The sequence below is a fragment of the Canis aureus genome, chromosome 5, assembly GCF_053574225.1.
Source record: "Canis aureus isolate CA01 chromosome 5, VMU_Caureus_v.1.0, whole genome shotgun sequence".
In the NCBI taxonomy this organism is placed as follows: Eukaryota; Metazoa; Chordata; class Mammalia; order Carnivora; family Canidae; genus Canis; species Canis aureus.
In genome coordinates, this window is record NC_135615.1 from 80992659 (window position 1) to 81009210 (window position 16552).

At 58.4% G+C, this 16552-nt stretch overlaps 1 protein-coding gene across 2 annotated transcripts in view; it reads right to left on the bottom strand.

Annotated features, from left to right (window-relative positions):
* IGSF21 (immunoglobin superfamily member 21) overlaps window positions 1–16552 on the bottom strand; it is a 239535-nt gene that overhangs the window by 65064 nt on the left and 157919 nt on the right. For both annotated transcript variants that reach the window (XM_077899407.1, XM_077899408.1), the window contains exon 3: window positions 12012–12133. In XM_077899407.1, the coding sequence (XP_077755533.1) occupies window positions 12012–12133 (122 nt within the window). The remainder of the gene's footprint in view (window positions 1–12011; window positions 12134–16552) is intronic.

Below are 16552 nucleotides of genomic sequence, written 5' to 3' on the forward strand. Positions count from 1 at the left end.
TGTAGATAATTTCTAACAGCTCTGGTTTTCTGACTGCAGATGCATAAATGATTTGTCTTCTCAGCAACTCTGTCCCACGGGCTGGGGTCCAGGCGAAGCCGCGCTGAGCTCTGTGGAGCGGAAATGCTTCCCCAGGAGTCAGAAGATGGGCCCTGGTTCTAGAGCTGACTTGGCTGTGTGACCTCAGGGAAGTCGCCTGCAGCCTCTGGGCCTTGGTTTTCTCATCTGGAGAATGAGGGGGTTGGTCTGGGTGATGCCGGAAGGTCTACTGGCAGGTGTATCCTGAGTCTGGGAGGGGACGGTGCCTTTAAATGGCATCTGTGTGCGGGTGGCTCCTGAATCTGTCTGTTGACCTGTCCCTCGCCCTGTGTTTCCGTCGACCTACTTGGAGTCTTTGCTCGGGTGTCTCAGGGACATGTCTCACCTGGCGCAGGTCAAACTTGAGGATTCCGCACCTGTCCCAGCCCCAGCCAGTCCTTGCTGGGCTCCCCGTCTCAGGTCTCAGGAGGGAGCCCCCCCACCTACGTGCTCTGGCCATGGTCCTGATGGCCTCTGTCCGCTTCTCTCCCTGTGATGGCCTCACCCTCCAGTTCTACTTCCAGACCCTTCTCCCACCCCAGCTGCTCCGGCCTGGCCAGCACACCCCCTCACCTGCCCAGCTCCCCAGTGACAGGTGCATCCTGCCTCCACTCCCACATCCTCCGCAGCAGCTGAGGTCGATCTTCTCACAACCCCAAAATAGGAACAGGACCAACTCAACGACTCCTCATCCCTTCTAGGACACACCCCAAACTCTCTCCGATCGCCCAGAATGTGCTACAACAGTGGTTCTCAAACTTGCCTGCCGCCGGGAATCCCCTTGGGGAGCTTTGGCAAACTGAGGCCTGTGTCCCTGAGGTTCTGATGTCACCTGGGAGATGATCAGAAACACAGGCTCACAGGGTTCCCCGCCCCCACCCACAGAGTTTGAGCCAGCAGTGCCTGTGTGCAGTCAAGTTCAAGAGGCCTGGTCCCCGAGATCCGGCCTCTGCAGACTTCCCACCTCTCCTCCCCCACACTCCTTGCAGGGCTCATCACTTGACAGCCACTCGGCTTCTCTCTGCCCTTCACTGACACATCAAGCCGGCTCCCAGCTCAGGCCCTTGCTTTCCGCCTCTGCCAGAATGCTCATTCCCTGAGCTTTCTTTGCGTGGTTGCTTCATCTTTCCTCCAGACCCCAGAGGGACCCTCCCCCGACCTCTCCCTGTGTCGCAGGCACAGCCTGGGGAATGTCGGCTCCAGGGGCACCGGGACCCTACCTCCCTTGTTCATCTCTGTTTCCTGATGTCCACAGTTAACAAAGAAACATTTTTTAAATGGCAAATGAATAATTAGGGCCAGCCCTACCGGAAACGTCGCAGTGCATGGGACACATCATAAGAACTACCTCTCCCCCACGACCCGGGGCATTGTCTGACATGAGTCTGCAGTTCCTCGTGGCTGGCAGTGAAGACGCTGTCTCCGGGAGGCCCTTGGTAGAAGGCAACTTGTTCCCCAGAGGAGGGGAGGGCTACTCGGGAGGCCCCCATTCCATCAGCTCAGGCCCCATTCACTGGGGAAATCGCCCAGGCCAGGAGCTTTCTGCGTGAGACAGGGGAGCTTTCCCAGCTCTTGGGCTCTTCCCCTCCCTGCCTCCCTGGGCCGAGCCTAATCTCCACAAATAGGGTCTGAGATCTGCAGTCTATAGGTCTGTCGTTAGGGTTTAAGCAAATGATGGATGGGAAGGAGTTTTGCTGACCGTTTGAAATAGTAATTCCACATTTGGATAACCTGTCAGATCATTAATTTAACAAATCTCTGCTGACATTCTGTGCTGGGCACTGGTGCCCTCGAGATGCAGAAAGGAAGGTTCCCGTGCTTAAGGGATAAGACCTATCCTGGGTGATTGGGGGGAGGGGGCACAGGCCGGGGAACCCCCCCAGTTGCAATACCCCAGTGCATCACCAGAGGGCAGCAGACAGCTTTGCAAGCTCTTCCCTTGGCGTGGGGGGAGACCTTTGAGAGGGGCCCATTCTGGGAGCCCCAGGGGCCTCCCCATGGGCAGAGGGGGTGGGCAAAGAGAGAATGGGGGCCATGGCGGGGGAGAGGCTGCTCAGTGGAAGCTGCCAACTCAACAGAGCACATCTCTGTCCCCTGCATCAAAGCCTTCCACTGGCTACCCCAAGACCCAACCATGGCGATGTCCCTAACCCCTCACCTGCCCCAGTGTGGCGAGCGTGGAAAGAGGACCCACTAGAAGCTCCCGAGGCCCCTGGGCCTTGAAATCTGAGGTCCCTGCTGCTGGTGAGATTCTGGGGCCTCTGTGGGACTCCATCCCAAGAGATGTAAGCTATGTGCAGGGGGAGGGGAAGCAGAGCGTGGTATGTGCATGTGTGTGTGTGTGTGTGTTTGCGTGCACGGTACAGGAGGACGTGGGAAGTGCAAGACTGGAAGGGGACAGAAAGAAAAGAAGAGATGTGAAAAAAGAAAAATTCTTTCAGAAGGAACGACTGAATTCAGGGAACAAGGGAAGAGGGCCTACCTTTACCTGCAGGAAGTCAGGGCCCCGGGGAGGCGTGAGCTCAGGACCAGTCTGTGGGAGTTGGCCCTGCCGGTCTGGGCGGCCGGGGGCCTGGGTGGGGGCAGTGGTGGCATTTGTGTGCGTGGAGAGCGGCCACCTGGCACGGGAGAGCAGAGGTGTGATGCACCGGGTGCTCCGCCACAATCCCGCCAACGGAGTGCTTCTGCCCCAGGGAGGAAGCTGAGGTGGGGTGGGGATGGAGGGGTGGGGGCGGGAGTGCATCCCGCTCAGGGCAATGGGAACACGTCAGGTTAAACGGATCTCTCAGCCAGTCAATGGGGTTGATGCCACCAGCCGAGGAGACGGGGGTGGCTCCTGGAGTCCCACTTCTGGAGCTGGGATTGGGCACCACTTGGTCTCCTTGGCCAGGGCACCCAGGGGCTTACAACCCTCGGGCAGCAGCCAGTTTTAAAGTGGAGGCTGACTCTGGCAGCTTCCTACCCAGAGGCACCAAGCATCTTGGGCAACAGACACACTGTACGAGCGTGTGTGCATGCACAGGCGCATCCATCGTGAGTGTTGGGAAGGACACACAAGGTCGCGTGTCCTCCCTGCTAAGTTACCTGGGTGTCGGGCCTGGCAGTGGTCTTGGAATGGGTGGGCACTCTGCTCCCAATGGCCCAGAGCCCCATTCTGGCTTGGTGTGTGAACCCAGGCTTCACCACGTGTCTACTGTGTGACCTCAGACAAGTGACCGCACCTCTCGGTTCTTCTGTGTCATCATCTATACAACAGGATTCGATGACGTGTACTCCATGGGATGGTTGTTAGGGTGAAACCAGATGATGGGTCGGAAGAAAGTTCTGCTGGCTGCCTGAATGGTCATTGCACATTTGGATAACCTGTCAGTCTACTGCTTCAACAAACCTTTGCTGAGGCCCTGGGCTTCCACCCTAGGCTCTGTGCCAGGCACTGAGACCTAGAGGGGAAGGAGGGTAGGTACCCCTGCTCCCCCAAATGCATCCCCGCTGAGAGACGGGCTCAGGGCCTGACCCAGGCTAGTCTGGTAACTCCTCCTTCTCTGACTGGTGCTCTGGGGGCCAGAGGCCTGGGAACTGGGTCCAGGGGGGTGCTTTGGCTCAGAAAGCACCCTGCCTTGGGGGAAATGCCGGGGGGCTGCTCCTGGGCCCCCTTGTTCCAAGTCAAGGCCTGATTTTCTGAGAAGCTTAGACAGGGTCACGCATAGACCAGCTGTTCTCATTCCACCAGTAACTGCCAGCTGGGCATGGGGGGTGACCCAGGCTTGGAGCTGGTTGGGGCCTGGGAGATCACTGCCTGTCAACTATTTTGTCGTCTTCAACCCAAATGAGTCAGGTCCCAGGGGCCTTAGGACAATCGTCTAGTTGCCAGCAGCAACTAGCATGATCTGTGTCTATGTCTTCCCACTGAATTCTTAGGTCCCCTGGGGACATCACAGCAAGTGGAAGGTGTTAGACGAAGCGGATGCCCCCAGCAACTGTGTCTGGAAGACTTTTAAAAAGATTACTCTCCCCCCACCCCAACCAGGCCCTGCTCCAGATCCCTTAAATCAAATTCCATCTTGGTGGACTCAGGAACTGATGTTTTAAAGCAACTTCCAAGGTGATACTAGTGCAGGTGGTCCGGGGACTGGCCTGCGGTGTGGCCGGGCCGAGGGAGGCTTGTTGCTCAGGCACCCTGCAGCCCAGGCTCTGAGAGCGGAGCTTTCAGGCCGGAAATCGCCCCAGTAGCTGGGAGAACTGCAGTCCTCGCTCCTAAAATCATCCCCTAGTTTTTAGATGGGGACCCGGCCTCCCTCTTGGGGTGTTCAAGTCAGATGTGACCAAGAGGTATAATCTCCTCTTTTTTTTTTTTTTAAAGATTTATTTATTTTATTTGAGATAGAACGCAACAGAGAGAGTGAGAGAGCATGAGCAGGGAGGAGAGGGAGAAGCAGGCTCCCCATCGAGCAGGGAGCCCCATGTGGGGCTCCATCCCAGGACGCTGGGATCATGACCTGAGCCAAAGGCAGACGCTCCACCGATGGAGCCACCCAGGCGCCCCAAAGAGGCATAATCTGTTCTGAATAAACTTCAGAAAAGGGTTCAAGGTTGTCCTCACAATGTCATTCTGGTTCTTTCATCGTCCTGGAGGCTCAGTGGGTGCGAGAGAGGCGGGGGTTTCCGGCCCGTCACGAACTGAGGGTAACCTGGCACAAGCCTGGCACATTCAAGGTACTCGGCGAGTGTTTGCCGAGGGGTCAGATGAGTGAACAAATGAACGGCCGTTTCTGTGCAAGCAGCAGGTGCTCTGCATATTTCGGAGGAAAAGGATGCACGGCTCACGATGACATGCAGAAGGACAAGGAAACCGTGGACCTCAGACTCAAAGCCCCCGGGGCCAGATGGCACTTTGCTTTGTACCAGGACCAGAGAAGAAGTTTGCCCTGGACCTTCACAGGTGAGTCTGCAGAAGGGCCTAGGTGACCTTTCAGAGGGAAGCAAGCCCCTCTGCTCCTTGGACCAAACAGTCAATGTGTCTATTTAAAAACCGGCACAAGGGCGCCTGGGCGGCTCAGTCGGTTAAGCATCCGGCTCTTAATTTTGGCTTAGGTGGTGATCTCCGGGTCCTGGGATGGAGCCCGGCGTCGGGCTCCGTGCTCATCGGGGAGTCCGCTTGAGGATTCTCCCTCTCCCTCTGCCCCTCCCCTCGCTCTCTCTCCAGTAAATAAATAAATCTTAAAAAAAAAAAAAGAATAAACCGTAGCATAACGGTCCATCCAACAGATTCCAGGGAGCCTCCACTTGGCAACCTCTGTCTGCCCGCGTGGAGTGGTCCGCGCTCCTGGCCGCGCCTCCCGCCCTCCGGGCCTCTGTCCACGCGGCGCCCTCCGCCTAGCGCGTCCGCTCCCCACTCCGCCTTGTCTGAAACCCACGTACGCGCCCAGGGCCACTTCGAACGCCACCTCCTCTGTGATTTCCCGGGTCTCTCCAGCTCCGATTCCTCACTGCATTACACCCGAGTCTCTGCTACGACAGCTATCACTTTATTACTCGAATTGTTAGCTATTTATCTCCATGTTTTATCTCCCCTTTCTCTCCCTTCCTTCCACAAATATTTATTGTTCGTCTCTAAATGCCGAGCAGGGTCTGGGGGGGTTACTGAGATGGAAGAGATGGAACGGAGCCTTGGAGGAGCTTGTGGGCACTTGGGCATGGGGGGAGGGGCAGGCTGTAAGCTAGGAGGAGGAGGAGGAGGAGGAGGAGGAGGAGGAGGAGGAAGAGGGGAAGAGGAGGAGGGGAGGAGGAGGAGGGGGAGGAGGAGGGGGAGGAGGAGGAGGAGAGGGAGGGGGCCGGGGCTGCATCCTGACCACCTCGGAGCGCTGTGCCCCAGCCCTGTGCCTCGGATGCGGCAACTGTTCAATATGCGCCGTGGAGCGAATATGAGAGCGAGCTGCATCTCGAAGTAATAAAGGAAGTGGCATTTCTTTCCGCGTCCTCTTTCCTCCAGGCTCTTCCTTCATTCACTTGATTTCTCCCGCGTCTCCCTCTCCTGATAAATATGAATTAGGGAGGTGTAACTGTGTACTCCTGCTCTCCATGAAGCCCCCCGGCTCCTCCACCCACCCAGCTGTTCTCCACCTCCTGCTTGCGGCTCCTGGGGATGGGCACGGAAATTAGAGCGGGGTGGGGGGGGGGCAGGAGAGAGAGAGAGAGAGAGAGAGAGGCGGCTCTCCGGCACCCCTTTGCCTCCTGGTGCCCCTGCCAGCCCTATACTGTGGTCCAGCGTCCTCTCCCACCTTGCTTAGACTTGGAAACTAAGTCCTGGGGCCTATGGGGAGACCTCTCTCCCCTTCCCCAGATGAATCTGGGGAAGCTTTGTCCTCCTTCCCTGGCGCCTCCAATCCACCCTCCACGTGGTAGCCAGAGTGAGCTTCACAAGACCCACATCGCATCAGACCATGACCTCCAGCAGCTTCCAGGACACGCAGAATAAATGCCGGCTTGCTCCCTAAACTCTGGCCACGCGGGGCCTCTGGTAGCCCCTAGGTCACGTCCAGCTTCCTCACCTCAGGACCTTTGCACTTGCTGTGTCCTCCACCTGGAATGCCCTCCCTACCCCAACCCTGCCAGGATAACTTCCTGTTATCCTATAGATTGCTGCTGAGATGTCACCTCCTATAAGAAAACTCACCGCCCCGCTCACCACCCTCCCACCACCTACTGCATTATTCTTGTCATCCTCTGTCATGTAACCTTATTCCTTCACACACTCATCACCGACTGTCAATATTTTTCCTTATTCTTTTAAACATATTTTTATAGTCTGTCTCTCCTCACCCCCTACGCTGCAAGCCTCACAAGAGCGGGTCTGATTATGTCTTCCTCTCCATTTTATCCCCAGCACTGTCCCTGACATACAGCAATTGCTCAATTCCTTTGTGATGAATGAAGGATGAAAACGTCGGAGAAGGCTCGGGGTGGGGGGGTGGGGGTGGCGAACTGCTCCCTCCTCTTTGTCTCCAGCAGCAGGAGGCTGTGATGGGAGAACTCCATAGCTTCCGCCACTAACTCATCGGGCCGCAAGCATCTACACCTTGTCCTCAATGCTGTGGGGTGGGGGTGGGGGTGCTGGGCCGGGGGGCCGGTTTGACCACGGTGAAGGCCTCAGACCCAGTCCCCGTCCATGGGCTTTGAGTCTAGAGCGGGAGAGGCAGACCTTGAACACCTAGTGTCAGGGCAGTGAGGATGTGGAGGGGATGAACCCTGGGGTACGTGACCCAGTCTCGGCAGTAACGACTGGCTTCCTGGAGGAGGCGGCGTGCAAGCTGAACCTGGATGGATGAGTAGGGCCTTGGCAAAGGGAGGTGGGCAAGGCATGGGAAGGGCACGCATGTACCCCCTTGAGTTTAGATTTCCCTCCCTGCCAAATTAGGGCCAGTGAAAGCTGCTTGGTGCTCCTCAGGACATCCTGGGCACACGGAATGGGACGAGGGACGGCAGAGGACTTTGGGACATGGATGGGCACACTCTGCAGGGATTAATGGGTATGCCCACACAGTAACCTTCCCCTCTGGGGGGGACTGCATCTGTATGCTCCACCTGTTCTTGGCCTGGTGCAACAGGTGTGGGGGTGCCGAGCTGGAACAGGTGTGGGGGGGCTGAGGCGGAACAGGTACGGGGGGTCGAGGAGGAACAGGTACGGGGACTGAGGAGGAACAGGTACGGGGGCTGAGGAGGAACAGGTGTGGGGGGGGGCCGAGGTGGAACAGGTATGGGGGTCAAGGAGGAACAAGTGTGGGGGGGCCGAGGTGGAACAGGTGCGGGGGGGTTGAGGGGGAACAGTTGCAGGAGGGCGGAGGCACAGGCGTGATGGGGGAGAGGAGGAGGATGGCGATGTGCAGGAGGCCAGCGGGCAGGACTGTCACCCAGATCATGCCTCCCCTACTCAAGGGGACCCCAGGGAAGCAGAACCTAGGACGAGGATTCAGGAGCCAGTGGCTGATTTGTGAGGTGTCCCAGGAAGCTGGGAAAGGAGTGAGGGATAGTGGGGAGGAAGAAGCCAATAGGGATGCATCACGGAGGTTACTCTGGGGGAGCCTCTCAGCCTCCGTCCTGCTGGGGAGCTCGAGGGGACAGTGACCACCCATCTGAGTAGTCCCACCCAAGGGCCGGGGGTGGGGGCTGGGAGATCAGCCAACATCTCCATCCACGGGGCTGCTCTGGGAAAGCCCACCCTCTGGGGATGCTCCCCCACCCCGCCCCGCCCCGCCCCGTGAACAAGCTGAGTGGGGCTCCGGTGGCCCCAGAAGCCCGCGGAGGGGTGGAGGATGCTGCAGGTGGGTGCAGGGCAGGCCTCTGCCACATGGCCCTCCTCCCTACCATCATGGCCTCCTCCCATCCCTCAGGCCTTGGCCAACCATGTGGGGCGCCCCAGCACGGTGGTGCTACCCTGGCATTGCACCCCGCTCTCCCCCCCCTTACACAGTTGCCACAATTCACACCTCTGTGGAATGCGCTGATAGATTTACGTATGCCTCCCTTGCCTTGTTGACTGTCTTCTCCCCATGAGAGTTCAATGCCAGGTCTTTTTTGTTCCCCGCTGGATCCACCATGCCAGGCTTCTAGTAGGTGCTCAATTAAACATCCTCTGAGGGAATAAATTGCTGTCAACTCCAACCCGGGAGTTCCGGATTCTGAGGTTCACTCTATAGACCTTTGATAGATGGGGCCTCGGGGGGGCACTGGGAAGGGGCGGCGACTTGCCCAAGGTCATGAACTGGGGTGGCACACGTGCACCCCACCCCCAGGACGCAGAAGCCCCGTCATGCCGCCCGCGGCCCACCCCTCCGGGAACCCCACCAGCGGGAGGAGATGCCCTGGGAGTCCCTGGAGCTCCTTTCAGCTGCCTGCGAATCGCTCTCTGCCAATTCTCAGTGATCTCAGCCTCCTTCTCCCCCTGACTTTCCCCAGCTGAAGAGGAAGCGGCCCAGACAGCTGTGGAGCTGGGACTCTCTCTAGTTGAGATGCATTAATTTGTAAATATCTTCATTTATATGTAAATGCGGAGTCCCGCGCCCCGCCGCCAGCCCTAATGGGGCCCTGCAGCCTGGAGACGCAGCCTCCTTGGCTAGGAGGCTCTCCGTGATCCGATTAGATGCCTTCCTTCCTTCCCTTCCTCCCGCCCCTGGCCTCCTCGGGGCTCCTCTGCCCCCGTGCGCGGGGCCTGGGACATCAGCCCTGGAGCAGAGGCCAGGGAAGGAAGGAGCACCGGCCACAAGTCAGCACTGCATGTGACCTTGGGCGAGTCTCCCATCGGTCTGGGCCTCAGTTTCCTCAGCTGTAAAATGAGCAGGGCCGCATGGTGGAGGCTCCGGGGGAGGGGGCGTGGGGTCTGCCGCCCTCTGTGTCATTCCAGCAGCGAGCCCTTGGGGCAAGTCCCTCAACCTTGCTCAACCTTGACCCTGCCTGTACAGGGGGGCTCGAGCCAACAGTGACACCTGTGAGCATTTACAGGGTTGTTCGTGAGGATTCGAAGAGCCAGAGGACACACAGGGGGCCATTATGGGATCTGGATAAAGGTGAGGAGGGCTTTTTTTGTTTTTTGTTTTTTTTGTTTTGTTTTGTTTTATGGTGGAAGAAGGAGGGGTTTTCCTGGGCAAGAACAGCAAGCATGCACAGCTCAGCGACTGTGGCAGCACTTTAATGCGGATTAAGCAGTGAGCTGCTCACTATTGTCATTCCCTTCTAGAGATGGTGCCACTCGGGCACAGAGTTTCCAAGCCTGGGTGACACTAACACAAGGGGGCAGAGGGGCCAGGATTGGAACTCAGGCCGAGGGACAGAAATCTCACTTAAATCCCACCATGATGGTGTGAAGCTGATCCTATTAAGTCTGCTTAATAGGAAGAAGGAGGAGAAGGAGAAGGTGAAGGAGGAGGAGGAGAAAGAGGAGAAGGAGAAAGAGGAGGAGGAGGAGGAGAAGAAGAAGAAGACGACGACAACAGAGAGGTTAAGGCCCTCGTCCAAGGTCACACAGTGGGAAGTGGCTGAGCTGGTTCTGCACCAGCTCTTCTGGTACGGGCTCGGGCTCGGGCTCGGGTGCTCCAGTGAGCACAAGAGGGTGGGGGTCAGGGCTCTGCTGGTGGTCTTGGGCCTCCTTCCTGGCTTAGGGTGCTGGTGGGGGCGGGGAAATGATGGGATAGGCTGCGGGGGGGTGGGGGGCTTCTCACAGACCATGGTAACCATGTGGGGGTGGGTGGCGGCAGCGGGTTTCTGGGAAGCAGGGTGGTGATCTGAGTGCTCACTTCTGCAGAACCATCGGTGGCTCCCAGGACGATTATTTTCTTCTCCAAAATGAGTTTTTCATCTTGATTGTAATGGGCTTGTCTTAGGTGTGCTTTAATATTTTAAGGAGCCCCAGATCCTTTTTGGAAGCAGGTACAGGGGAAAGCATAGACATGAATGAAGGCATCTGTGCGGCCATTTGCTCGCCTCTTCCGCGTCCCCTCGCGCCCACATGCTCACCAGATTCCCCCAGCAAGGCCTGGTGCTGAGCTCCTGGCACAAAGCCCAGAGAGGAGGGGCACCCAGAAAGGTCGTCCAGGGGAGCACAGTCACCTTCCATCCTACAAAGTGTGCAGGGTAGGATCACCTGCCAGGTTCCTGGGTGAGCCCCGTGCAACCTTCCCGCCTCATTTCCTAATTTTTTTTAAAGGTTTTTATTTATTTATTCACAAGAGACACAGAAAGGCAGAGACACCAGCAGAGGGAGAAGCAGGCGATGCAGGACTCAACCCGGGATCACGCCCTGAGCTGAATGCAGACGCTCAACCACTGAGCCACCCCATCACCCCTCATTTCCTAATTTTACTCATAGGGAAACTGAGGCCCAAAGGGCCGAAGAGCATACCCAAGGCCACCTAGTCAGTGTGCAAATTTCACTGTGCACCTACTACGTGCCAGGCCTGCAGACTGCTGCTTTCTGCCTGGACACCAGGCAAAGCATTTGGTGTGTAGCGTGGAAAAATGCACATACATGTGTCTGTGCACATGCGTGTGTGCAAGACTGTGCCCAGCCAAAGCCTGTGTGAAGCTACTTTCATTAATGCAGTGAGACTCCCCCCAGCTCATGGGGGGGTGGGCCCTGGGGGCCCAGCAGCATCTGGCTTTGGGGGACAGTCATTCTGCTAGGGTGCAGGGGAGCGTAAAGAAGGAAAGCCACAGGAAGGCCTGCTCGGGCCGGGCCCTGAAGACTGATGAGGAGTTTGTGGGGGCACCTCAGGGAGGGGGGCACGGCAAGCGCACACAGGGCCGGGGCCCTTCAGAGAGGACACGAGTAGGGTGCAGGGCCGTGGCACCTTCACACCTAGAACATGGCAGGGCATGGACTGGGATCTGCCACCTTGAAGTCTTCTAGAAAAAGGCTAGAAGTGGAAAATACGAGTATCTCCATCCCCGAGGGTGCTTCCCTCCTGTCCTGCTGCCCCTCCTGTCCTGGGGTCCCGTTGTTTAGGGTCTGTTTTCCTGTCTGGGGTGGGCTCTGGGGGACAGAGGAGTGTGTTGTGTGGGCTTCGGAGCCAGGCAGGACTGGCTCACGTCCCCAGCTCCATCCCTCCTGGCGGCAGGACTTTGGGCACACTGCTCACCCGCTCTGGACCTCAGTGTCCCCACCTGGAAAGTGGGTTAGGAAGACCCACCGTGCAAGGACTGGTGGAGGAGTGGGCTGGGGAGGCCGCTGCGGAGGGTCTGCTGCCTGCAGCGGGCGTGCGACTTGACCCCTCCCTGCCCTTCTTTGTTTGAGTGTGTGGCGCCCCTCGAAGCACGGGGTGCCCTTCTGCAGCACCGCCCCCACCCTGCCTTCCAAGCCCGTGGAGGGTGGCCCGGGGACCCCCAGGCATCGCAGGGCAGGCGGGAACGGGCCGGGGAAGTGGCCACGGCCGCCGGCGCCTCACCTCACGGTGGACTGATAGACCAGGTCCTCTCTCTTGCGGTAGTTCTCCATGTGCGAGTAGTTGGTGGAGAACATGGCATCGAAGGTAAAGATCTTCTGCTTGATGGTCCCGCCGTCCGTCACCTACAACAGAGCACAGAGGCAGCTACAGGGGGGCGCTCAGCCGCCCGACACCCCGGTGCCCTGGGAGAGGCCTCTAGGGGACATGTCACTGCCATCACCAGAGCCCTCCCGGGTCATCCCTGCTGCACTGAGGTGTAAACCGAGGCTCTGGAGTGACATCCCGAGGTCCTGGGCCAGGAAGGGGCAGAGCTGGCTCTTCTCTCTGGCAGGAATTTCTGGCAAATTCTGTCAGGGGTAGGTAGGCATGGGATGGCAGGGGAGCCCAGGCAGGCAGGGGCAGGGTAGTCCCAGGGGGCTTCCTCGAGGAAGCAGGTCTAAGTTGCCTTCTGGCAAAGGGTGGGAGTGCTCCGTAGGCAGAGACAGCAGGAGCAAAGGGCCTGTGGTAGGAAAGAACAAGTATGGGTGGGGAAAGAAGCCGGTGTTCAGAGTTCCATGGGGGCAGAAAGGAAATGGTGAGAAAGCACCGGCGCCAGAGCCTGGAGGGCCTGGTCGGCAACGCAGCTCAACGGTCCCTGAAGGCAACGTGGTGGAAGGTCACCTTGGATGGTATTTCCAAGCTCCCTCAGGCCCTAGGCGAGGCCCGTCTGGAGGCAGCAGGTCCCCCAGGAGCCTGGGGAGCACCCAACCTACAGACCTGGGGGTGGAGGGAAGGGGACAGCCCTGGGGACAGGCCAGCAGGGAGGCCCAGAGAAGTCAGGACCTGGGGAGGTGACAATAGGGCCTCTGCAGGAAGACAAAGGCCCCGGTGCCGACTCTTGGCTCTTCTCGGCTGATTGGGCGTCGGACCCCAGCGTCCCGCGCTCCCCGCACGCCGCCCGCCGCCTCCCCTCGCCCGCGCTGCCTCCAGCTAATGAAAGTGTTACTCCACAAAGCAGCAAGGTATGTGTTGTCACTGTTTCAATTATTTATCTGTTTACTCGGCTGCAGTTTTCCCTACAGTTTTCCGCCTGCGTCAGCAACTCTATTATAGACCGGAGCTTGCAGCCTCTCGCTGCTCAGCTGGGCTCTGCGCTAACAGCCTGCGACCGGGGAGGCCTCATGCCTGGGCCTGGAGAAGTGGAATTAACTCCCCGCGGCTCTGCCTGGCGGAGGCAGGGGGCCGGCTGGGAGGGCGGCGGCCCGGGGGGCTCCCTCCGAGGGGCTGGCGGGGGGATGCGGAAAGCTGCCTGGATCTGCAGCCTTCCAGAGACGACCACAGGCCTGGGCGCGGCTGGGCCCCTCCGGGCACCTCTGGACCCAAGCTGACTGGCACCACATCTGTCTGGCCTACGTGGCGTTGTCGCTGGTTTAGGGGACACAGGCTCAGTGCAATGCAGCTAGCATTTATTGAGTGCCAGCTGTATACCAGGCACGGCCCACGTCAGTATGTGTCACCACCATCCCCGGCCTCAACCCCCACCATGATGTGCAAGCTCATAAGGAGTAAGGAGGCCCTTGAGAGTCCCAGGGGTTGGGGGGCGGCCCAGGGAGTCCCACAGGCTGGGTTAGAGTGGTGATAAGCTCCAGGACCCCGATGGGGGGATCAGCGGTGGGACTCCCCACTGCACGGTTTCTCCTTACTCCTCGCCAAGCTCACGCCCCTCTGACTCCCCTGGGTTGATCTCCAGCTCACACTCCTCACTTGTTTTTCCCTGTGTGGCTGTGTGCTGTCAGCAGCACCGGCTTCCCAGAGCGGGAGGGGGACCCCGACACTGGGGCATGAGGGAGGAAAAGGAGCAAAGCAGGGCCCTCAGCGGTGGTGCGGGAGGGATGGTTTGACCCGCTCCCTGGGCCAGTCGGCAAGGAGTGGAGCCATCCTGGGTGTCACAGCCTTGGTGGGACGGCGGCTCGGTCCAGGCATCTAGTGACAGAGCAGGGACGCAATAACCATTCTACGATGCACAGGATGACCCCCGAGAATGATCTGGCCCCAGATGAGAAATGCGCCATCGCTTTGTGCAGACCCACAGTACCCCCGGGAAGCGAGTGGAATGGACCACAGCTTGTCCACTTTGCAGATGAAGAAACCGTGGCTTGGAGGGGAGATTCAGCTGAGGGCACACGCGGGGGCTCCTGGCATGGCTCTGGTTCCCGTGGCGGGGCCGCCCCCCACCCACTGGGCGGGGCCCCCAGGGGCTGAGACAGACAGAGCAGGTGCAGCCGCTCTCAGCGCCCCTTCTCCTCCATCCCTCCAGCGGGGGGAGCCCTGCGGAGGCTTGAAGAATTTTCTCCCCAAGTCATAAAAGTGGAAGGTGTCCTGCCCTGTGACTTGCGGCCTTGCCTCCTTCAGGTACTGCTTTTTTATCTTCTCCTAAAATGCGGCAGCCCTTATCGTCCCAATCTCAAATTTCACTCCATTTTTTTTATTATACAAAGGAGGGGAAAAAAAATCTGTCAGTAAAACTGTCTCCTCAAATTTATTCGCCGGGACGGAGGATTTTATTACTAGGAAAATACACCTGCACCCCACACGTCCACACATACCCACACACCCCAGATAAAGCACTGAAGAATGATCTCAGCCGTAAATCACTGTTTTGGGGCCGAGGGACAGGGGAGTTTCAAGGACGCACCTAGTTTTCCTTTGGTTTTATTTACATCTTTTTCCTGGGGCTGCATCTGGGGCCTCCCTGTCAGCTTCTAAGTAAATCACTCCTTCCCCTTAAAGTGGCCTCAGGCAGCCCAAGACAGGTGCTTCTGTCCCCAGCTGTGACAGCCCTGCAGCTGGCTCGCTGCCCTCCCTCCCTCGGCCTCAGGGAAGGCCCGGCTCCGGGAAGGGACGGCCTTGGAACACACCCTCAGGTCCCAGGCCAGTGGGCGAGTGGCTATTTGCAAGGAGGTTATTCTGTGGTTCTTGGTGGTGGCAGCACCAGATGAGACTGGGTTGGGGACAGGGGTTATCGCAGGCTGTGGGACAGCAGGCATAGCGAGGGTCTCTCTAATTCTAGAAACACTGCTGCAGGCCTCAGACCTGCAGAGAGAGGCTCCAGACCCCTGGGGAGAGGAAGAACCAAGTTTCGGACATGCGGTTGCAGCCGATCCCGAGCCAGCTTACTCACAGCCTGCTGGGGAGGCATGGCCCACAGGTCACTGAGACCAGAGTCTGGGAAAGCACGGCTGTAGCGACAGATATTTGCCAAGTGCGATCTGATGCCCATGGAGGAGCCAAGGATTCTTTTGGGGGGAGGGGTGGTCACAGAAGGCGTCCAGGTGGAGGTGGGCCCCTCTCAGAGGGCTTAATCCCAGACCGGTGCTCCCCGCCTCTGGGAGACTCTCGAGCAAGCCCCAAGACTGATGTCATCCACCCCCAGTAGAATTCTTGATTCTGTTACTAACTCTGTGCACGTCACATCTCCAAGCCTCCACTTCCTCGTCTGTAAAATGGGATAATGTGGTACCTCTGAACCTCTCGAGAGGATTAAATGAGATGAGGTTTGTAACAGCACCCGATGTGTGGTAAGCGCTCAGCACAGACAGCTATTTCTATGCATATTAACATGTTTTCTCGGCCATCCCTTCTTCTGGGGCCCTTGCCACCCTCCTGGACTGGGGCTGGGGAGCAGAATGATTCTTACTGGAAAGTCCGGGGATGCAGAATGTCCATAAATGAAAGAAGGGGACCCACCTGGCAAGCAAGGACTGGAGGGCTGGTGGGGGAGTGGGAGCAGAGACCGGGGGTGGGGGGCCTGGGGTCTGGCTAACAGTCATTAGAGCAGCCCGGGGAGGGAGCTGCAGGATGCTCTGGGCCAGTTCCTGGAAGCAGGCTGGTCCCTGAGGCTCTAAGATGCTCCCCTGGTGCCATAGTGGCCTGAGACCATGGGGTCGCAGCAGGCAGAGGACAGCAAGGCTGCCGGGAGCGGCTGAGATGCCGTCCTGGAAAGCCAAGGCCCAAGGTGTGGGGTCTCCCTCTCAGACGGAGTTCATTGACTCAATCAACAGATCTCTACGGACTCCATAAATAGGTCCTTGAATGTGAGCTACTCCTCGAACATAAACTCTACGAGGGCAAGGTCTTTATCTGTCCTGTTCATTGCTCCGTCCGCAGAGCCTGGCACATGGACCTCACTCATTATTCGTTGAATGAATGAATGAACGAATGAGTGAATAAATGAATGGAGTTGGGTCCTTACCACGTGCCGGGCACTGGGATACCATGAAGAGCTGGGAAGACACTTCTGCCCCAGGACAGCCCACTGCGTCCACACCCCGACCTGACTGTGGCTCCCCGGGAGGAACGGCCTGGTCGAGCCGGGAGGGTGCCTCGACCATCCCCGCAGCCACCATCCGGGAGGGATCGGCAGGCACCTGAGCCGCAGTTTCTCCGAGCTCCACCACTACAGGAAGGCATCCCCATCGTGCAAAGGGCACACCCGGGCCAGAGAGAGGACGCTGCGCACGCGCTTGTGCCGAAGAATCCAAGTCCTAACCGGCATGTGTACA